We start from the raw sequence: 24,770 nt of genomic DNA, 5'->3' as shown, positions 1-24,770 counted from the left end.
AGTGGCTTTAGAATTTGGGAGGAGAAAAGAACAAAAGAAAACACAACACGACTTCTATTATGAAGTGTGATTTTACCATGTTCGGTTCGAGCCTGTGTATCTCGTCGCCTTGCTTGAATTACGTGAGGATTCTGCGCTAACAAAACTTCCCGAATGGCCGTTCTCATTTCAAAAGCACCTTTGTTTTTCATGGAAGGAAATTTATTTTCTCAACACCTTTACTTTTTGAAATCACCTACTACTTCTTGCTGCAAGAGGTCTGGCTCCAATTCTACAACAAATGTTTTGAATTAGCACTTAAAATTTTATTATGTATCTGCTTTATGAATCATTAAGTTGGTCAATAGTAAAAACTATGAATTGAACCAGGAAACATTTAATGTCTATGTAAGTAAATATGGTTTTCCTTTGGGGGGGGGTTAAAAAAGTTAGTTTTTATATTTTCAAAATACTTGCACTCAATCTAAATAGCTGAAGATCACCCTACACCTTTTAACCTCTTGTAGAAAATAAAGAAATGTCTACAATCATGAGCATTCCATAGTTCCATAATTCAATGAAAATTTAACTATGGAGATTTTATATAAAAATGTCATAAAGTCTGTTGCTTGCTTTCAACAGAAGGATTTTCAGGATAAAAATGACTCATTAATCTTATGGAGTCATTCATGGATAATTTTTTTAGAATGGAATTTTATTTTATTTTTTTGCATTTTTTTATTTTATTATGTTATGTTAATCACCATACATTAGAGCATTAGTTTTTGATGTAGTGTTCCATGATTCATTGTTTGCGTATAACACCCAGTGCTCCATTCAATATGTACCCTCTTTAATACCCATCACCAGGCTAACCCGATATTTATAGCAGCAATGTCCACAATAGTCGTTCATGGATAATTAAATTCACACCCGTCAACTAACCGAAAGCACTGTATGGATTAGAGTAGACATGGAGATACAGCCATTTAGAACTCAGTGGTGATGATTTTCAGTGGCTCAAAAAAGTGCATGCTAACAGCTCCCAACTTTGAATTGAGGCACTCCTATATAAAACATCACTTATATCTCTTCCTCCAGTGAGAATGTCTCCCTCTTTCTTGGACATTGTCTCATAGTGGATCATGGACCTTGTTTTCAGCTGGAGTGGCTCACTTTTGGAATCTGAAGGTCAAATGTCTGATGCCGCCATAACCTCAGACGTTTCCTGCTGTGTTAATTAGCTTTCAAACTGAACCTCAACTCTTCTTCTATCAACTCTTTCCATCATCACTTCCTCCTCTATCCTACCCAGATTCTATGTTCCATAAGTTGCTTGCCAACATCCTCACTTTTCTGGTGTTACTACCTTTGTGTTGCGTTTCCCCAGCAAGCCCCAATTATTTATTAATACAATAGTCTACCCTTCTTTATATACCAAAAGTAGATTTATAAATGCTTCAATTGGGGCACCTGGGTGGCTCAGTCATTAAGCGTCTGACTTTGGCTCAGGTCATGATCCCAGGGTCCTGGGATCAAGACTCGCATCGGGCTCCCTGCTTGCGGGAAGCCTGCTTCTCCCTCTCCCACTCCCCCTGCTTGTGTTCCCTCTCTCGCTGTGTCTCTCTCTCTCTGTCAAATAAATAAATAAAATCTTTTAAAAAAATGCTTCAATTTACCCTCAACTGCTCTCTAGAGAAAAGTCCCAACTTCGGAACCTGCCCAATATGTTCCTTCCTGACCTGGTCTCTCTTCACCTCTCCAGTCCTATCTTGCCCCACTGGTTACCTTACAGTGGAGCCCCGAACTGTACTCAGAATTCTCAGTCTCTCTCCTGTTCCTGCATCTCTGCATATGCTGTGTCTTCACATCTGGACTTTTCTACATACCTCCCCACTCCCCCATTCTGTCTCCCGAGAGCCTAACTACTTCTGCTTATCCTGACACAAAATTAATGCGTTTGATGTCTCTCCATACTTCCAGAGTTGAAGCTCCACAAAGGCATGGTCATGTCTTTGTTCACAATTGTATCCTCAAAGCATGGTACAGTGAATTGAATCTAGTAGGTAGTCAAGATCAATTTGTTCATGAAGGAATAAATTAAGGCTGTACATACACAGGAAGAGGATATCTTTCACCAGTATCAAACATCACTGATAACAAAATGCCAAATCTGTAGAATAGAGAGGCTGTGGACAACACAGGGCACATTTTGAGCAGTAAGAATCACTTTAGGGGAGCCTGGGTGGCTCAGTGGGTTAAGCGTGTGCCTTCTGCTCAGGTCATGATCTCAGGGTCCTAAGATCCAGCCCCGCATGAGGCTCTCTGCTCAGTGGGGAGTCTGCTTCTCCTTCTCACTCTTCCTCTGTGCCCTCCGTCTCCCCACCCCCTCTCTCTCAAATAAATAAATAAGATCTTTAAAAAAAAAGAATCACTTTATTTTCAGTTCCCTGAACTTTGACTGAGTTTACTTAAATTGTACCTTCTCATAATTTTTATTTCAAAACATTTTCTGTGTTCATTTTCTCTGAATCATTGGCTAATATGACATTTAACAATACAGGGCACAGGGCCCCAGAACAATCCATAGTTTAAAGGAGATAATAAGTTACAGAGGATACCCTTGCTCACACCTATTCTTGTTCTATGATTTAATCTGTTGCCCAGATAAAGAAACTCAAGTTCAATGTACAGCAGTAAGAAAAGAGTGAGGTCCCAAAACTTTAATATAAAAATTAACTTTTAGGTCAAAATTACATGATAAAAGTATATTTTATCACTGATAATCTTTCATTAGATCAAACGCTAACATTAAAGGATTTAACTTTACAATCTTAAAATTAGAACTATTTTTTTTTATTATTGACATGATATCCACTATTTGCCTGGCAAATAGATTTTCTTTTTAATTAGGCTGTTTTTTTGTTTTGTTTTGTTTTGCTTTTCTTTTTGTTTTTGGTATTATCAGCAGAGAGGGCACTGACCTATCACTGATAATTACATTATTGTTTTCAAGACTGCAGAGAACTTTTAATATCACCTCATACTTATACTGATTTTCACTAAATTTAAATCCCTTAAAAGTTTAGAGATTAACTTTGTGTTTGTGCGTGTGTGTATGGGTGTGTATGTATGTGTACATCATGTACTACTTTCTACCACATTCATATAAGATTAAATTCAAACCATTCTAGAGATATTAGGGTTTTCATTTGGCTCATAATAGCAGAAAGGAATACCTAATTCTTTGTTATCCTTAATATGTAACCATCCTTGTGATTTATTCAAATAAAATAATACCTGCTATTCCTTAAATGCATTACTTGAAATTTAAAACTTAGTAGTATTATTTTCATAAGTTTGTTTAATTAGAACATGAAAATTTATGGTAAAAAATGCAAACAAATCCAATTAAGGAAAGCATGTTGGAACAAATAAAGTGGTGGAGGCAGGTTAAATTATCCTTCAATTTAGAACTCATTATTGGATTAAATTCATTTAAGACAATTTGGCTTTACAATAGGACTAGGAATTGTAACATCAGGTTTGTAAAAGTGGATCTATCTCATAGTTGTGTGTTTGGTTAGAAATTAATCTCAACTTTAAATTCAGTTAGAAAAGGACTTCAGGGATTAAACCCACAACAATCCACAAAATCCACAGCTCAGAGCAGACGTTTCTGACAGGCAGTTCCCTTTCTTGTACTCTCCTGAATCGAGAATAAACTGTGCAATAGGGATTGCGAGTTCAGAGTGAAATGAATCTTTGAATGTATCATCTACTTAGTGGCCTTGCGATCCTTACTGGATAAACTTCCAGAAGACTCCATTAGTGTTTGAAGTGAGCACTAGCTGCGGGAGGGGCAGGGGTGCTCTGCATTATCAGAAGGAAGTTCAGTTTGGACTGTGCTATGGAAGATTCACAAGCCTCTCTCTCTTCTTCTGCCCACAGAAATCTCCTCGTGAAATATGCTTCTGGAGTAATTTAGGAATTCAACACAGCTACACAGGGGGCACTTGTCATCATTAAGTGTGTCGCTTAACATGTAGGTTGCTAGATATATTTGAAAATAGAAGGTTCAGACACTTCTCTAATTAAGCTACTCTTAACTAGTTTTATCAATTCAGCAACTATTTAATGAGCAAGAAATATAAAGAAACATTTCATGCCTCATATATTCTAGAAAATATGCAAAAATATACATTCATCTCAAGTCATTAGTGAACCAAAGGACCTTCTCGTATTTGATGATGACATATTTCTGTCAAATCCAGCCATGGGATTATCCATCTATCTCACTGATAGAACCTTCATAGCTAAGGCAATAAGGAAAGACTTTGAAATCTGTTTCTTCGAACTATACTCTATTATTTTTGCCCTAACATTATAAAACAAAAAATAAAAATCCTATAAAATAGCGTTCAGGTAAGAAATGTCTACTTCATCTTTTCTCCTAGATCAGGGTTGCTCGACCTCAGTCCTACTGACATTCTGGGCCAGGTTATCCTTTATTGTGGGAGTGGTCCTGTGTCCAGTCTGCTATGTACAGCATTCTTAGCCTCTCCCCACTAGATAACAGTAGCACCGAATCCCCCAAATGTGGCAATCAAAAATGTCTCCCAACATTGCCAAATGTTCCTCTGGGAATGGGAGAAGCAAAACTAACTTCAGTTAAGAACCACTGCACTAAATGTATATCTGGTGAGCACCACATTATCAGATATAGGGCTGGATATTTGAGACTGAAGATAAATATGGCAAGGGGAGTTGGGAGACAGAGAAATAAAAAATTACAATAATGAGATTAACACTGTTTTCTCTTAGTTACACAGAAATATAAAAACAAAAAAGAAAACAAAATAAAAAAACCACAAAATAGCTAATGGCCGTTCAGTAAAACATGGAATGAAGGGTATTCCAGGTCCAAAATGGGAAATGAGTGCAAGCTTTCATGTCAGACAGACCTGGGGTTAGAATTCTGCCTAGCTACCCACAGGTCCTGTGACCTTGAGCACAAGGATGCTCATTATCCCTAAGCTTCAGTTTCCTGCACTGTTAAAATGGGGATTCATACTTCAAGGCTGTTGGGAAGATTAATTATAACTAGCATAAAACCAGTGGGCCCTCAAAAAAATACAGTGTTTCTGGGGCGCCTGGGTGGCTCAGTTAGTTAAGTGTCTGCCTTCAGTAGAGGTCTTGACTCCAGGGTCCTGGGATTGAGCTCCACACTGGGCTTCCCACTCAGGAAGGAGTCTGCTTCTCCTTCTACCTCGTGCTCTCTCTCTCAAATAAATTAAAAAAAAAACATTTTTTAAAAATACAGTATTTTTATAATCTTAATATAAATTCCTTTGGGGCACCTGGGTGGCTCAGTCAGTTAAGTGCTGACAATCTCAGTTCAGGTCTTGATCTCAGGGTTGTGAGTTAAAGCCCCACATTGGGCTCCATGCTGGGCATGGACCCTACTTAAAATAAATGAATAATATAATATTATATGATATAATATGATGTGATAATATAATTTCATTTCATTTCATTTAATGATGAATTATTTTAGGGGTGCCTGGCAGGTTCAGTCGGTGGGGCATGTAACTCCTGTTCTTGAAGTTGTGAGTGTGGGCCCCATGTTGGGTGTAGAGATTGCTTAAAAATAGAATCTTAAAAAAAAAAAGATGGATTATTTCAGTGTAGCAGTTTACAGAGTGGACTTTAAGGTTAGAGTATCTGGTTGGGTTAAAATCACTCTCTACCACTTGAATTTGCCCCTCAAATTCTTCCTTTGGTAACATAAGAATGATAAGAATACATGTTTCATGAGGAAATTGTGAGGATTTAATGATTTCTCTACATGTGAAGCATTTGCAAAATTAGCTAGTACTTCCTGAATCAATTTTAAGATACACATTTTTCCTATTTTAACAACTCTGACATTAGGAATCATTTTCCATAGATGACATATCATATATGATCTGGCAATTTTTTCTCCTTAACTCAGAGAAAAAGTACTGCTGGATCTTGCAAACAATTCCAGCCTGAATTCAGTGACATATGATATTATTATGTGATTACAAATAGTTGGCTTAAACAAATCTTTTGACTTCCATATTTATTAAAGACAACACCCATCATCCAAGTTATAAACCTTAGTATTACTTTTATCCCCTCTTTTCCCATGAATCCTGACATATAATCGATCTCTTAAAATAAAGAAAAGCTTTTCTTTGTATTTCTAGTTGCATTAATATCCATATTTGCATGTTTATATGAAATAACACACTGGAGTCCCCTAACTACCTTTTAAACAACTTCCTCCCAAGCATGCCTACCTCTAAACATTCTCTACTCCAAACTCTCCCACATAAAATATGGGAATCAATTTTTTAAACATAGAGACAAGCTACATTTCTATTGAATGTGCTTCAGTGAATCCCCATTTCATAGTGTGTTCAGTATAAACACTTTATTTGGAATTAGAGGCTTTCATAATAAAGCCTCAACTAACCTTGTTGGCCTTAAGTGCCACTCCACTCCACTTCACGCACAATGGACCACTAATTGTTGGCTTATACTTTCTACCACCAAATGTTTTTCATCCTGCTTCCGTATTGCTTGGAATATCCCATCCTGCTTGGAATATTCTTTGCAGCTCCACTTAGGAGAATTCTATTCTCCTTTTCAGACCCATCTCTAATGTCACATGGGACTAAAACAGCTTTTCCTTTCTGAAACCCTGAAGTCTTATATATCATACTTATAAAGTTTGCCTTATTTAATAGTTAATGTTTTACATATCTTCTGTTAAAATCCTTGAGAACAAACTCATCTTTTTTTTTTTTAAGATTTTATTTATTTATTTATTTGGACAGAGAGAGAGACACATCAAGAGAGGGAACACAAGCTGGGGGAGTGGGAGAGGGAGAAGCAGGCCTCCTGTGGAGCAGGGAGCCTGACACAGGGCTCGATCCCAGGACCCTGGGACCATGACCTGAGCCGAAGGCAGACGCTTAACGACTGAGCCACCCAGGTGCCCCCAAACTCATCTTTTTTAATCTATTGCACTAACAACACTAAAAATGTCCAATGAATATGTATGATTATTTTTGAATGTTTGAAATGTAATATTTTATTAGTCTACATCAGAGATTTTTATTATTCCTCTGAGAGAACTGACATCTTGCTATAAATTGTGCTCATAGTAGGATAAAAATATTTTCTTTCTCTCTATAGAATTTCTCAAATAACAGTTAAGAGTCCTGATCAACTTTTTTGTTTCTATTATTTGTGGTATAAATATTGAACAAAACTCTTAGAAAATGTGGATTAATGGATGAAATATTTATAGTTTTCATCAAACATTTTTTATAACAAGTGCCATTTGTTACGTGAATTGCAGTGATGCAGAATATTTAACCAGATATTCTTTATAAAGGCTCCAAACACCTATACATTCAATGAAATTAGTTGAAAGGTATTACAGTAACTTTTATAATTGTTAATAGTAACAATAATCACAAGAATGACTGGTAAAATTTCTACACTGAGATCTTGTCACAGGTCTACCCCATAGATTTATATCATGAATCACCTTCTCAGAAGAGACTTCTAGTACTTTAATTTCTTGACAAAGGTACACTGTGTCTCAACAGCAGCAACCCACTCCCCCAATCCCACTGCCAAATATGACCTTTGAGAATGAAACTCCAATGAGTTGATACTATGCACCAACTAAAGTAAATTTCTCCAATAATTATGATTCTACTGTATGGAGTAGGGTATAATCTTACAATGCTTTGAAAGTATTTGTTTTTTGTCTCTTATCTCTGACAACTGTATCTCCTTCACACACTAACAAAAATATAACTCTCATTCATCATGTTATTGTAATCCTAGGTCTCAAGTTATTCTTTGTGTTTTCCATTTTCCTTTCTCTTTCAATTCATACCAGTTGACTTGAATAATTGGGTTGAGCAGCAACTTTTCCAGAAGGACCATTATAAGAAATAATAATAGTTATAACAATAATAATAGTGATGATGATAGCCCCACACTTTAGGAAATATAAAGTCTAGAACTCAGTTCTGTCAGTCAATTCGTAACTGTCCGTAGAACTGTTGATAATCAAATATTATCAATAAAATATAAAATAATGCTCTTGTAGTAAATTCAACCATTGTCTGAGTGCCATTAGGCGATGCAGATGAAAAGGTGAATTAAATTATCACGCTCTAGAAAAGTCATTGGTTCTAGATTTATATACTTTTTACTATGTAATTCTCACAGCAAATATTTCTTTAGCTTCTTTTGTGTTCTCAGGGACTTCATTTTCATTTCAGAAACAGTGTTAAGAAGAGCACAAGAATATGGGCACCTGGGTGCTCAGTTGGTTGAGCATCCAACTCTTGGTTTCTGTTCAGTTGCGGTCTTGGGGTTGTGGTGTCAAGGTCTCAGGGTCTCAGAGTCTCAGGGTCTCACCCCACACTGGGCTCCCTGCTCAGTGTGGAGTCTGCTTGTACCTCTCCCTCCCCTTCTGTCCCTTCCCCTGTTCATGCTTGAGCTCACGCACTCTCTCACTAAAATAAATAAATAAATAAGTAAATAAATAAATAAATAAATAAATAAATCAAATCTAAAGAAGAACACAAGAATATATTAAGTTAAAATATTCTATGATAATAAAGACAGAATTGTTTTAAACTTTGTTTCAATGGGCAGTGGGAAGTAATGATAATTTTTTAAATCATGCATACTTATATGATATACATTACTGATAAGTGCCATTATGATAAAGGTTATAAATCATTCATATGTACTTCTTTACACCGATGTATTTTGTGACCATCTGATAGGCAAGCATTTACTAAACTGTCTTTTTCTAATCTTTAATCCTAAATGGAGAATGGAAAAAATTGTTTCCACCCAGCACCTCTGGTTTGTGGTCATGAGTGTGGGCTTTGGAGCCAGACATCCTAGATCCCTTACTAGATGACTGACTTTGTCGTACTTAGCCTCTTTGTGTCTCATTTCTTTATTTGTAATGTGGAAATAATAATAGCATTTATATCATAAGGTTGCCATAAGAATAAATGTATTAATGTTAAATGCCTAGCGTAGGTCTGGTATAGAGTAAGCACAATATAAGCATAATTTATTAATATTCCATTTACAGAAAAGGAAAATGCATTAAAAACAAGTCTTTTGAATCAATACTAGCCTTTTCCTAGACAAACCTAAATAAGCATTTAGGGTCAAAGGCAATTTTGAATTAAAAAATATGCCCAGGTGTGCATAAAAATCTGACAGGATATATGCAAAACATACAAAGTAGTTGTCAATGATATATGGGTATATGGTACTTTTACTTTTCCTCCTTAGGTCCATCTATTTTAAATTTCTGGGTTTTTTTCCTCCTATAAAATGTGTTATTATACTTGTTAAAATGTTCTGAGTTACTGCCATTCACAGAATCATACCATTTCAGGATTTAAAGGCACAGAAGCCATCCAATCCAACTTACACATTTTGCAGGTGTGGACTCTGGTACTCAACATATTATGTAAATTATTTAAAACAGTGTGATGCATTTTGGCAGAGCTGGGATAAGATTGTTAATCTCCTAGATTCAACTTTACCTTGTAGGCCCACATTGCAATTACAACTTATTAAGAAGAACAACAGCAAAAATCAATTAGAAGTATATCTTAAGAAAAACCCCTGGGTGATTAAAAATCATCTAAGTGATTCTAACCACAATGTCATATGAAGGCAAGGATTTGTGTTAACGTGGTCAGTTAAAGAATTTTCTCCTTTTTTATATTTGTTTACAGTTAACGTAAGAATCTAGGTACTAGAAAGTGTGTCTCCAACGGTGAACATCCAATATATCCACCTGTGGCTTGGTACAATGACTATGTCTTGGTAAGTCTTTGACTTGTCCTATAATTGGGACTAAGGAAAATGTTGCTGTAGTCCTGACCCCTGTCTAGTGAATTCTCGAACATGCTACACTTTGATGGACGAAACAAACCTGCTGTGGCTCCTATGTTGGACAACACCCATATGCCAATGACAGGTGGCACTCAGGCGGATCCTTTTGCTCTGCAAACTGGCACCTGGTCTTGGCTCTGCCTCAACACAACACGAGAAGAGCTGCCAGTTAATGGACATCTTTGACTTTGAGGCATTTCATATTCCAAGTGTGTCCCAGATTGTTAGTTGACCACTGGCCAGAGCCCAAATTGGATGCCAGTTCCTGCATTGTTCCTGAGCTGAGATTCTCAACAGATGGGCCAATGTGGTCACAGGATGGGGCAACTTGCACTCCTCAATCTAAGTGGCAATTAGTTTTGTGTTAACAGCAACTATTAGCACCTATTTGATGAAAACACAGAGAAAGTACCATTTTGGCATCCCTCTGAAAGTTGTTAATTAATCCTGTTTGTAAACAAAATCCATATCTTCAACTTCCAACAAAGTAACTTTAACCTGGTCCAAATTTAGATTTTCAAAACACTAAGACACTTGATGTGTGGCTTATGAAATTGGTCTAAAAATTACTCTTTACATTAATGCTATATGGTATTCCTATAAAGTTATTCATAATACAGTGTTTTTAACTGATCATCTAAAATTTTATCTCAATATAAAATTTGTAAGTGGCTCAAGTCCATAAACAATTAATAATCACATAATTACAAAGCCCATTAGTTTAAAATACATATTTTATGCTGGACAGATTCTAAATCAAGTCCTGGCCCTAACATGTATTAATATGTGTGACTTTGGAAGCAAGTTATTTAAGCTTCTATTTCCATATCCCTCAAATGGGGAGTCATATTATTCTAGAACACTACTGAAAATAATGTAATTAACATGTGAAAGCATGTGACAAATAGTATGTTCTTCAAAAATACTTGCTTTTATTTTTTCATAATCTTCTTACAAAAGTGATGGTTTTCTTATTATGAGCAGACAAATGATATAGTATAATGTGTGAAATTTGAAAGTCCCAACCCAGATATCTTATCGAACTGGGGCTACGATAAAATATCTGGATCATGCACAATCTTCCAAAGGTAGAAAAATTGGTGATAATCTTCAGGCTTTGCAAACTGGCTGGCAAAATTTATAAACAAATTTATATGATTTAAAAGCAAAAGGGATACTTACTAAATCAATAGGATTTTATGTGTTTCTATAGAAATTGGCCAAAGAAAGAGTATCCATAGAAATTGTATACTCTGTATTTTTTACCTTTACTATATTTCCCTTATAGTTTTCTATATAACTAATAAATGCCATCAATCAGCTGGATTTATAAAACTGGAGCACTTGTTATGTGTATTTACAGTGCTTTGAATTAGTTATATCATTTTAATAACCCTTTGAGTTAGAGTGGATGGCATAGTTATTCACCCTGTACGAATGAATCAAAGTGTAGGTTAGTCATTAGGCCCACAGCATTGCTGGCCCATTTCTTCGGGATGTAAAATACAGTTTAAATAGCTTCTTCAGGGTCATACTCCTAGTTAGTGGTAGAGAAATCTGTCAAACACCATTTCCAGAACATGGGAGTATAACTAAACAGATAAATGATTGAACAGTATGAGAACAAGCCTAAAGTCTAACATCTCTGGCAATGGCCTAAATATTCTTCACGCTATTTGTAGCTATATTAAAAGACCTCTCGGTAATTGTGCATGTAGTTCTAACTTTTTTTCCAGACAGAAATGGCTAAGGCATCTGGATAGCTGAAAAATCATAGAGTATTCATTGATACTTTTCTTTATATTTCTAAACCTTAGGGACCAATCCACTTTTCGGATGTCACATATCATGTTTTATATACATTGCTTTTCTCCTGCTTTCAGTTCTTTTCCTTCTTTAAAAAAAAAAAAATAATTGACCGATCTTGACCAGCCTACCTAATCAGCGTGGTTATTTATCAGGAGCCCAAATTACCACATGTCCTTGAAGCACACACTGTATGGCAAGAAGGCCTATCTCCTCAGCAGGGTGGCCAAGCACCTGTTCAGCATCTCTGCATCCCAGAAGCACGTGCTCTAAACAATGGAGCTTCAAAACAATTAATATAAGAACATTTTCCAGGGCTAAATGAAAAAAGCCACTTAGTGTAAAAATGCTACAAAAAAAAAAAGAGAATTATAAGTGGTTCTATTCAGTTTCTTTTCTTAAGGATTCATGTACTTATGTGAATCTCACATTTCACGGAATGAAGAACTCTAAAAAATCTCTCTTAAAATAGACTTGCACTTTAGAAAAAGGAATTTGTCAGTGGCTTCAAGAAAATTGATAGAATTTTGCACCATATATCTTGCAACTCTTATTCTCTGGTCCTTTTTCTATTTTTATGAAATATTCATGAATTATATCCACTATGTGCAAGCCATCAACCGCATTTAGAATTTGTAGGCATACATAAGAATGTAAATGGCATATTTTATTTCCTTTTTGCTCTGACAAGCTATTATGAACATTCCTTTCTGTACTCTAGATCTTTATTAAGAAAGTTAGTGTCATTTTAGAGTTGGTTTAGAAAATAAATAAAAATGAAATAAAAAAAATCACGGAGCTAACTATATGGTGATATAACAAAATTATATGAATGATGAAGGATGTTAAATCTCCTGTTTGCAGTTCTTTAAAAGACTGCCAATAATTAACTGAAACAATCTGTACTGACAGGCCCAGATAAGAAATTACAATTAGATTAATCACACTACTCCTTAACTAATTTCTGAGAAGGGATATTTTTATTCTCCTCACTCTTATTCAATTGAACAGAATATTGTAGTGTTGGTGTATTTTAATTTAATTTTTATTTGTTTCATTGTAAATTTATTATATTCTGTTTCTTTCACATTAATATATGGTATTTTCCATAGAGCTCCAGGACACATATGTATTATTACATATATACATACATGTATTTTTATTTTGATATAAAAAATATGCATTATCCATATGGTATGATGGAACATAGCATAAGATGAAACATCATCTTAGTATTATAAATACTGGCAACTTTTATCATATGAAACACTTTGTGGAAAGATGTGCTGAAGGCACTAGCCATCAAAAGAGTATTAATTAGCAAAAACTTCTAGGTTTGCCTGAGAAAAAAAATGTGGTACCCAAGGAAGAAATGAAGATTACTTTAGTCCTTACTTTCTTTAATGTATTGTGTATGAAAATACTTTTCCACATCACCCAATCTGGTTAACATAAAAAATAAACAACCAGTAACAGTATAATTATCTTGCTTTAAATGACTTTTTTTAACAGACTATCAGTGAGCATTATAAATATAGTAGGCACTTAATAAATGTAGATGATTCCGAAAGGGTATCTTCTACAATTTAAATTATGCTTAAAAAAAAAAAAAAAACAAAAAACCTGTGTTTTAAAAAAAATAATCATTATAAACAATAAAATCTTTCCCCTCTTTCCCCTTATCTCAGTTTATTCCCTCTACCCACTTTATTTTCATATTGGTATGTAAAATTCTTGCCCCTAATAGAGGAGTTGATGTTCATTTATTCGAGCATACATATATTGAGACCCTCTGGAAAAAAGATATTGATACTTGACCACAGTCACAAATAAAAAGAGTGACTTATTTTTTTCTTCCTAAAACTTTCAATTCTGAAAGAGTAGCATCTTCAGAAGTTTCAGCAAACAATTAATATTTTGACGGGAGCATGTAATAAGGTGAAGGCTCCTTCTTATTTTGTCCCTTTGTTATATGGAAAATAGCCATCTTTTCCCTGGTTGGGCATTAGGGTTATTGCTAGCCTTAGGAATTGCTACTCTTCCTACCTCACCAAAACACTCATCTAATCAAAAAATGTCTTTAATACAACTCACCAAGGGTACATTTTAATTTTATTAAAGATAGTTACTGGGAAAGGTCAGGAGTTTAAAGGCTAAATCAAAGAAAGAGGTATATGAGTACTACTAAAAAAAAAATATTTTCCCAGTAAAGATAAAAAACATACGCCCTTAATTCATCTCTGGTTTCTGAGAGTTTGGCACAGATATCTTCTGTGTCGAAGGTTTAAATAGCTATCACAGCATTTCATAAATTTAAACTTGAATTGAAAAGCTTTTCTTGTCTCCGAAAGAAAAACAGTCACATATTACTTACATAGCAATTACAGGCCATGCAGCTGCCCTACAAAGCTTTACTATAAATGTGTTAAGCATGAACCACTACACAAACCTTATTCAAATTGCATTAAATGTTAAGCCAAAGAAATGTCATCCTCCACACCACTTCACACAATTGCTTCACAAGAACAATGGCCATCTCCCTAGTCTGAGACTTAAATAACGTAATAGAATCAATGTTGTTGATTTAGGCTATGTTTGGTTAAAAGTCATTACTGTTATTCCTCACCAAGTAAAGAGGTCTATTTCTCCCTCATTATGCGTAAGTGAAGCTTATGCTAATGCATACAAATCTAAGAATGAATAAGCTTCTTTGAAATACCATTTAAAGATTGAGAATTCAAGAAAAAGTACATGGCTTCTATCATGATAAAAATATTGACCTCAATTTCTATACTGCACTGATCCTTACTTTAAGCCTTTCTAACATACAGTTTAAAGCTTACACAGCATTTTCATTTGCTTAATACTTTAAAAATATTTAGCTGGTCACACAAAGCACTGTAGTAGTATCATGCCAGTAATAGAAAAATAAAGAGGCCAGAAACCTATGACAATTTGGTTTTAGGGAAAGTTAGTGGAGGTAAGATTTCTCAAAATTTCAACCTTGTCTTTAGAGGCCTTTCTATTATCCATTCTAAACATGTAATATTCATACTGTTCTTTGATTTTATTATTTGAACTCTGAAGCCAATGAATTTGGTAAGATTGGAGAATATTGTGGCAACTAAAGGTGTCAGGCTTATGATCTAACACCTAGAGAAATCTGGGAAATCAAACTGGGCTTGATTAAGTTTTATTTTACCTTAATTCAAAGACATAGACCCATTAAAATGCAACACACTCGTACAACTTTCCATTTTTGAAACGTTTGTGAAATGGATCTTGTTTAATGATTAAAAATGGCAGGATCATAAGGGATGTTCTATGGATATCATGGAACCTCTGATATCATGTGACAAAAGGGCATTCTTTGTGGTTTTCTTCCCTAACACCCCACAAAATCCAGTCTAATCATGAGAAAACATGAAACAAATTCAAGTTTGGGGAACATTCTATAGGCTACCTGGCCAGTAACCCTTAAGACTGTCAAGATCACAAAAACAATGAAATTTTGAGGAAAAACAATGAAAGATGGAGGAAAGATAGAGAAAACTGGGGAAACATGAAAAGTAAATGCAATATTCTATAATATCCCAACTAAATACACTAGATTGGATCCTGGAGCAGAAGGAAGACATTAATGGAAAACCAGGTGAAATCAAAAGAATGTATAAACTTTAATCATTATGTATTAGCATTTGTTCATTAGGAATGGCAAATGTTTCATCATAATGTAAGATGTTAACAACAGGGGAAACTGAGTATCAGGTATACGGGAATTCTCTGTACTATCTTTGTAACTTTTCTATAAAGCCAAAAATAGTCCAAAATAGAAGTTTGATTGTTTGTTTTTAAAAAACGGACAAGGCTGGGGCGCCTGGGTGGTTCAGTCAGCTAAGCATCTGCCTTCGGGTCAGGTTATGATCCTGGGATCCGGGGATGGAGCCAGCGTCTGGCTCCCTGCTCAGCAGGGAGTCTGCTTCTCCTTCTCTCTCTGCCCCTCCCCCTGCTCCTGCTTTCTCTCTCTGTGTCTCTCAAATAATTAAATAAAATCTTTAAAAAAATGAACAAGGCTATTTACTCCCAGTAACTGAAAATTAACCTTCATCTATACTAGGCCAAATTTTACTATATAATTCATCTCTCAATCTTACATCAACACTTTAAAATTACACATAAAGTGCTCTCAAACTTGAGGAAAATTATTAACTATACATAGAGGATAGACACTAATAACTCAGCTCCATAAACTCTTCTTGCTTTTTAACCTGCTTCTCCACTGAGAAGGCTTGAGGAACCTAACATTCACAAACTCCTGTAACAACACTCCTTTAAAATTAGATGTCTAACAGCAAAGTGACAAAGGAAACAGGCTATTATGATGATGAAAAACTAACCAAATTAAAAGTTTCACTTGTTTTATTCCTATAGATTGCAAAGAACCTCTCACTGACTATTTAAAACGTTTGGTCCATTTCAGGCCAGTGCTGTTGATGTTACAACTTTAGAAAATATAGTATCAGGGGCTTAGGGATAAATAAATCAAGATTTTGAAATGAATGCATACATTCAGAAAAGTATCCATAGCAGTTGCTAGTGAGAGCAGATAAAAGGCAACTGATATCTGTGAGAGCATGTATGATTTCAGTTGAATGAAACCTAATTTCTTTCTTTCTTGTTTTAAAGAAAAATTACAAAAAAGGCAAAATGTGAAATCTTACGCAGATGATGATTGTAGTAGGTGTGATGGTATAGTTTCAGAAGGTAAGACTAGGAGGAAGACAAAACAAATCTTAGATCCCAGGGTCCTGGGATTGAGAGCCCTGTGTTGGGCTCCCCACTCAGTGGGGAGCCTGCTTCTGTCCCTCCCCACTGCTCATGTTCTCTCTCTCTCTCTGTGTATGTCTTAAATAAATAAAATCTTTAAAAAAAAGCTAGACTTGCTCATTATATAGAAAAAAAAAAAAACACTTGAATGATTCATTTGGTCATAAAGGGCAAGGTCTTGGAAAGATTTAGACAACAAAAAAAATTATTCTTATAAAAGAATGACAAGCATTTTTGGACTTCCCCTAGAGAGTTGACTGACTGGGTTTGGGGGTTTGGTGATAGGAAGACTAGAAAAGAGATGGAGGAAAAGATCTCCATGAAGAGATCGAGATTGAGAAAGTGACAGACAGTCCCTAAGTGACAAATTCCCTGTCTGGATAGTGATGTCAAGTATTTGCTGCTTTTTCAGCCTTGTGTTGCACGAAACTTCTGCTTTACTCCAGACCTTAGAGTCAGCTACATGCAGCAGCCTTTGCTTAGTGATGCTCTTGACAACCAAGCAAGGCAGACAGTATCCAGTGTGCGGGGAAGTATCACACAACAGAGCAGTAGTTGGAGGCAATTGGGCTAGGTAGTCAAGAGTTCACCAGGAGCAGAATGGCAGACCTGGAAGGGGCCACCTCAGGCATCTTTGATAGTTGGGGATAGTAGATGGAGCGGAGGATCGGCATTTATGTGAAAATTCCATGAAAGAGTGACCTTAAAAGCCTGGAGGACTTCAGTATATTAAACAGCAGCTATGTGGCTTGCATATGTAAAAATCATATGTTTGGAAATAATACACTGAGATATAAGAGTGTTTGGTGGTACAATCGGGATGTCTTTTTTTTCTAATTATTCAATGATTATCTAACAATTTTCCACCCATATGATGTTCTTACCTTCCTCTTGGCAAGTCTGCATCATCCTTTTTCCACCGCACAGTTGGTTGAGGATCTCCCTGGACCTGACAACGAAATTCTACAGCTTCTTCCTCCAGCACCACCTGGTTAATTGGCCTCCTGAGAAATGTGGGTCGTTCTTAGGAAGAAAAAAAAAGCAACAATGGTAAAATGAAATGAATGTTGTGCATGTTTTAAGTATGTTATAGAAAAGAACGTAACTCCGTATCTCAACTATGTCTTGATAAGACCTTATGAATCCAATGTAATTGAATAAAATAAAATATTTTGGAATACATAAGTACCTATGGTTTGTATATAACACTATACAATCTTTTGGAAAATACTAAATTGATTTTTCAATGAATTCCTGAGCTAAATCATGTAAATCCTGTCATAAAAAATCTGAAGACTGAATTCCACAGAAAGAAGGAAAGAGGTAAAAATGATTAATTTAATCTATCACAATGGCTGAGTGGGAGAATTAGAAGTTGAGACCGATGGAAAATACCAAAAAGGAAACTAATTCTAATTGTCCATCAAGAATGTTAGCGTTAATTGGAGTTAAAATAAAATCTAAAAAAAAAAGAAAAAAATAATACGAGAGAAACAAAAAAGTTGTGCTCTCACATATCAATGTTACCTAAATTTTCCCACATAAGCTATCATTTCACGAGGACCCAATACTTCCATGAATGTTTTCACTTCATGTATGGACAGCTCCCTCTCTGATTTATTTTTTCTTAAATAAAAAAGCTGTCAATCTGATTTTTTTTCTTAAGTAAAAAACACTGTTATTTTTAATTATTGTAAACTATTTAGTGTCATATATAATTTTCTAGGGCCACTTCCAATTATCTTCTTAGTGTTCCAGAATTTTTTTTACTTAACTTTTATGTTTATTTCTCTAGTATTCTGTTTTCATTTTCCCACCCTTTATTTTTGTTGTTACTTTGCACCTATCCTCCTTACTCTCCATTTCAGCACCCCTCTACATAACTCTAGGAAACAATCAATCCCTGTCCATAAAAATCTTACCATCTCAGAGAAATATAAAACAAACAGTTGTTTTACAAATCTCTAAGCACTTTAACTTCTTGTCTAGTTTCTTCCCTTTTTTAAATAATGGAAACATTACCATTTAAGTTTTTATTAGCACATGTCTTCAAATCATAGGCAGTCCAATAGTGCTACTTACTGAAGTAGAAAGAGAAGTCAGGGAAAAGAAAGATGAAATCCACTGGGAATTGACACAATTTATCTGGCCATATGGCCATATTTAGTCACTTAAGACTTTAGTTTCAAATCCAATTCAAAATGTCAAACAAGTGGCACAAAACTGAAACATATTTAGCTAGAAACCTTTAAATAAATCACTTCAAATAGCATATATTAAGAGTATAGGATGGAAGTATATAATTTTATTGTCTAAATAGAGATCTATATTTATAAAATAAATGTGTGAGTTGCAAGAGACATTTTGTATTGCAGTAAAGTCAACAATCATTGGCATTCAGAAGGAAGACAACTCCATCCCTCCACAGTGAAGTTGACAGTACGGATCAAAATTTTCTCTAAAATAGCAACCTGCATATGCTTACGTATCTGCACTCTGAGACCTCAAAATCCCAAGCTGTAAAACAGGCAAATAGAACTTTTCATGGAGAGCTTTTTTAACGCAGAATTTAGAAATAATCCATAAAAACTTGGAAGGGAAAAAAAAAGTTTGCTCCTAAAGATTTTAGTTAGTCAGAATCAATTAGCAGCTAAGTGCCCCCTCCCCCAAAGACAGCAGAACAAATCTGCATGTTGGATGGAATGATTTAGTATTATCCTTCTTTTTTTTAAGATTTTATTTATTTATTTGGAGGGAGAGAGAGAGGAGAGCACGAGTGGGGGAGGAGCAGAGGAGAGGGACAAGCAGACTCCACACTGAGCATGGAGACTGACCTGGGGCTCCATCCCACAGATCATGACCTGAGACAAAATCAAGAGTCGATTCCTCAACCGACTGAGCCACACAGGTGCCCCGATTTAGTATTATCCTTTTGAACTCTGGACACTATGTGCTCCAAACAACTATTTTAGCACTGGCTGGTTGATATCGAGCCATTGTTTCTGGCATCAAATAGGTAACAGGATCAGTACAATATCTCTGTATGAGTGCTTGGAATGCTAATAGCACAAATGAATCATTAGCACAGAAAGCAGGATTAACTTTTTCTTTCCAATCACTTGGGGACGTTCATCCAATTCATCTAAAAGCTGCAATAACCCGAAGTTAAAAGAGAGCTAAGCCACTGCTAATATGGCTTGAGATTGAGAAATCATCTGTCAGTAGACTCTTCCTGCCCACTTGGATTTTAATGGGGGTGTTGTGCTACAACCTAGTGTATAGAGAGAAGTCATTCCCTCTATCGCTCATTCATTTCGCACATGTTAACACAGCTTTTCCTAAATCAGGCTTTGAGCTTGGTAGCTGGCGAACAGCCAGCAGCTTGGTTTCATCAGAAAAGTGGTAGGAGATGAAGCTAGTCAGATAGGGAATGGCAAGACCATGAAGGGCCTTACAGGCCATGTCTAGGAATATGAGTTCTGCCCTGAGAGTGAAAGAGAGCTCCTGAAGGATTTTAAATAAAGAAGCAACATTTTTAATAACATGTGGAAAAGACTGTGTTGGCAGATCTGTGAAAGATGAGCTAGAAGTGAAACATGAAGCAGTGAATTAGGTCAAATGGTTTTTGTAAGAAATTATTTCAGCTTCGACTGATACAGTGGTTCTCTGGATATGGAAAAGGGAAATCGGAGTGGGGGACGAACCATGAGAGACGATGGACTCTGAGAAACAAACTGAGGGTTCTAGAGGGGAGGGGGGTGGGGGGATGGGTTAGCCTGGTGATGGGCATTAAAGAGGGCATGTATTGAATGGAGCACTGGGTGTTATACACAAACAATGAATCATGGAACACTACATCAAAAACTAATGATGTAATGTATGGTGATTAACATAACATAATAAAATTAAAAAAAAGAAAAGGGGACAGAATGAAGAGATATCAGAACTGAGTGATCAATCAGATGTGGAGGTTGAAGAAGAAAAGTTTAGAAAGATCCTTATTTCTATTTAGCAAACTGGAACAGATTGGCAGGTAAAGTATGGATATAGGGTGTGTGTGTATGTGTGTGTACACCCTTTCATCACAAAAAAATGGTAGATATGAGAAAAATGAGCACCTTATGCTTATGCCATAGTGGTCAGGTTTCTGTTACGTGAAGTTAAATGCATTCCTAATTAAGAAGACAAAGGAGGCTATTTACATAATAGAAGGGAAAAGAAAAAAATGATCATATCTGTAGATATAGAAAAGCTCTTGGATTTTAAAAAAAAGGAATAAAAAAGGAACCGAAAAAAACTTCTTAAACATGAAGATATGAGCGAAGATGTCCATCAACAGATGAATGGATAAAGAAGATGTGGTATATATATACAATGGAATATTATGCAGCCATCAAAATGAATGAGATCTTGCCATTTGCAATGACGTGGATGGAACTGGGGGGTATTATGCTGAGCGAAATAAGTCAATCAGAGAAAGACATGTATCATATGACCTCACTGATATGAGGAATTCTTAATCTCAGGAAACAAACTGAGGGTTGCTGGAGTGGTGGGGGTAGGAGGGATGGGGTGGCTGGGTGATAGACATTGGGTAGGGTATGTGCTATGGTGAGCGCTGTGAATTGTGCAAGACTGTTGAATCACAGATCTGTACCTCTGAAACAGATAATGCAATATATGTTAAGAAAAAAAAAAAGAAGAAGATAGCAGGAAGGGAAGAATGAAGGGGGAGAAATCGGAGGGGGAGATGAACCATGAGAGATGATGGACTCTGAAAAACAAACTGAGGGTTCTAGAGGGGAGGGGGCTGGGAGGATGGGTTAGCCTGGTGATGGGTATTAAAGAGGGCATGTACTGCATGGAGCACTGGGTGTTATGCACAAACAATGAATCATGGAACACTACATCTAAAACTAATGATGTAATGTATGGTGATTAACGTAACAATAAAAATTTAAAAAAATAAAGTATTTCCAAAATGAAAAAAAAATAAATTAAATGCAAAACTTCTTTTTAAAAGTAATATGCTAAAATCATGCCTACTAAAATCAGGAATAAGATGGACATGCCAACATTAATGATCAATAAGAAAAAAAAGAAAGTGTGAGAGTATTGGAGAACAGAATAATAATTTTGATAATTAACAATTGCAACAAAAAAAGAAGAATTACATAGGATCATTGTAGCAATACTGGCAGTATTGGAAAATGGGTGCTTTTAGGAAAAATTGTGGCAGACTCATACACCGCAAAACTAGTAAGTCATGGGAATGATAAAGTTAACCTCTGTCAGTCTATCATCTATCTAACACGGAAAATTTTCACGGCATGATGCTAACTATAAAGTAAATTGTATAACAGTATGTGAGACTAGTTCCATTAAAACACACATGAATATTTTCAGGCCAAGTTTTTGTATGCTTCCTTTAACATGTTACCTGTCACAAAATTGCAACATATGAATGTAATTAATCCAAAGGGTAAACTTTACATTAGACTCGTTACAAAGCCAAAGTTACTAAAAGCAAAGTTGTCTCTTCATCCCGGGACACCATAGGATCCTTGAGGGTTTTTTGGCTATCATATGTGTTCTAAGCCCTACTGTTTTGTATGGAGACACGTGGAAGAACCTAATTTATAATTTCAAGAATAAGGAAGATATAGGCTCCCCCGCTGTTGTTCTGATGAACTCAGCAGGGGTGGACAACTTCGCAATGAACTTTCACTATTCCCTTCTGCCCTCAAGCAGAGTCTAGCTGCCTAGCAACTATATAACCACAGGAGAGTATGTGGTATAGAATTTTTGGAAGCCTAACATTGGCTCATGATGGAAAATGTAATTCAATTGATAGGAAAGAAAAAAGAAAAGACAATGCAAAGAACAAGCCAGATAAATGTCACGTGCACATATAGGGCACATCAAGACGGGTTTTATACTTGAGTATCTTTGGTTGTACCTTCCAACAAAGTGACATTGACATTTACTAATACATTAGAGTTTGGTCGTAACTTTTAAAGTATTATTCTGGGAATTTCCATAGCACCCATTACAATAATTATCTCTAAATTGTATTATTCATTATTCTAATTGTTTTCTGCTAATTATACTAAAATCACCTTCTACCTCAATTTTAACAACCTACAAAAAAACACTTTGTTAAAAACTGTAGGTGCGCCTAACAGTTATTTAAATGGAAATACATCTTTTGTAAGAATTATTTTCCAGTTTCCATAACTAGACTTTATTTCCAGAAAATCTGAGAACCAGAAACATGAATATTAAAGACTAAAGAATTTGTCCAAGTAGAAAACACATTTTTGAAGGCTTTGCCACTATTATCATGAGCTAACATAAAGCCATGCCTCTTTCAGACACAAATTGCAAAAATTACAAGGAAAGGTCTTGGGATTTACTGTTTTGTGTCAAAATCATCTGCAAATAAATGTAAAGTTAGAAGGATTAGAGAGTAAGTTGATGAGTAATCACATTCGATACCCATTAATGCCCATGGAGTTTGTACTCCATGAAGCTTTGCGCAATTAAAAGAAATTTATATGAAAACATCTTGAACCACTAAATCATAAGCAAACTTAATTTTGAGGCATGTAAAATAAGGTCACTGATTTTTCCATGTTATCACCTTATGTCTGATCACATATTGAAAATCAGGGGGAGAAATCTCAAGGGTTGTTTTCTGACTGCTTATCAATTAGAGTCCCTCTGAATGCCCTGATCCCTAATTACATAGCCATGGAGTGATCGGAGGCAATGTCTTTGCCAATACAATTAACATTTTTTTTAAATGTGAGATTAAATGGATTGGAATCACCTGCATAACTTGCTTACAAGGTTAATCTCTCTTGAGACAGTAGTGTTGTTTAGCAGCGTGGTACTATGTAAAGTACAGCTTTCAAGTAGTCAGGTCAATTTAGTTTCAAATTGGCATTCTGGAAAACGCAACTCTGTGTGTGGCTGCAATAAAATCAAATGCCAAGTCTCACTATAGTTATGCCAATAATGTTCAGAAAACAAAATGTTCACTTTCATACAAAATACAGTAAGTCTGAAATGCGGTTGCATAATATCTCTTGTTTTTTATTTACATGCAACAAAGAAAGAAATTAAATCCCCAGTGAACAAATTTCTTTTCTCAACTGTAGGCAGTCTTTGACTATGGCTATAAAATTGGCAATGGCTGTGTCATGACAGCTATAACTAGGATCATCTTAACAATTTTTAAAATAAACTTTGTTTGACATTCGGAAAGCGGTGTTGCAGCAATAATTATGTAGGTAGAGTCCTTTAAGTCCAATACAACCAAAGCTATGCAATAAAAGGACAGTAGAGCTACCCAGTGCTTGTAAACCTTATCTTTAACTTTAGCTGACCCCGAAGTACTCGCCACCCTATGGTATCTATTAAATCGGAAAGTCAGATGGCTAGCCTTAGTATGTCTCTTTTTATTTAACTGGGCATGCATGAGGGGACGGGGTTATGATAGCCATTGAATGTGAATTATTGTGCCCTTCCAAAACAGACTGGATGATAATGATCAGTCTGTCTGAATGTGATTAAATTAAGCCCGGCTGCATTAATTTCTTTTCTTGCCAAGAATTTTCTTTGTCTGAGAGAAACCATCCTGTGAGGCAAAGACAAACATAGGTAAGTGTTTTCGGAGGGGAAAATGCTTCTCTCACCATATTTTAGAGGCAAAGTTTCATGCTATTGCTGATAACGTGATGCAAAAGGTCCCCTGGGAGCAGGGCACATGTCTATTCATCTTACTACTTTATTAAATATTTGAACAGGGCCTGGCACATAGTAGGTGCTCAATAGATGTTTGTTAAATGAGGTAATGGATGAAAAATAATTTGCTGTTCTAAAGTCTGTAAGTAAGTATTATTTAAAAGAACTATATTACTCTCAAAAATCTTGATTTTAATGATGACTTATATTTGGAATTCTTACATGAAGGCCACAGGTTTTCAACAAAACTTGGATATTTCTAAGGGTTGGTTCTCTTCTCTCATAGCTTTGTCTCCCAGTATCTCAACTACATTCAGGCTACCACCTATAATCTCTCCTCTAATAACTGAAAATCAGCATCACCAGCCCCACCCTCTGTACTCATCTCCAATGAAATGGCGACTTCCCAATTGGATTACCCTACC

The 24,770-nt window shown here is 35.6% G+C and overlaps 1 protein-coding gene across 18 annotated transcripts in view; it reads right to left on the bottom strand.

Annotated features, from left to right (window-relative positions):
• ROBO2 (roundabout guidance receptor 2) overlaps positions 1 to 24,770 on the bottom strand; it is a 1,625,768-nt gene that overhangs the window by 140,276 nt on the left and 1,460,722 nt on the right. For all 18 annotated transcript variants that reach the window (XM_032407350.1, XM_032407349.1, XM_032407345.1 and 15 more), the window contains one exon: positions 17,481 to 17,619. In XM_032407350.1, the coding sequence (XP_032263241.1) occupies positions 17,481 to 17,619 (139 nt within the window). The remainder of the gene's footprint in view (positions 1 to 17,480; positions 17,620 to 24,770) is intronic.

The sequence above is a fragment of the Phoca vitulina genome, unplaced genomic scaffold (genome assembly GCF_004348235.1).
Source record: "Phoca vitulina isolate PV1807 unplaced genomic scaffold, GSC_HSeal_1.0 scaffold8, whole genome shotgun sequence".
NCBI lineage: Eukaryota > Metazoa > Chordata > Mammalia > Carnivora > Phocidae > Phoca > Phoca vitulina.
The sequence above is the reverse complement of the archived record's forward strand: the minus strand, read 5'-3'. Positions and strand labels throughout refer to the sequence as shown.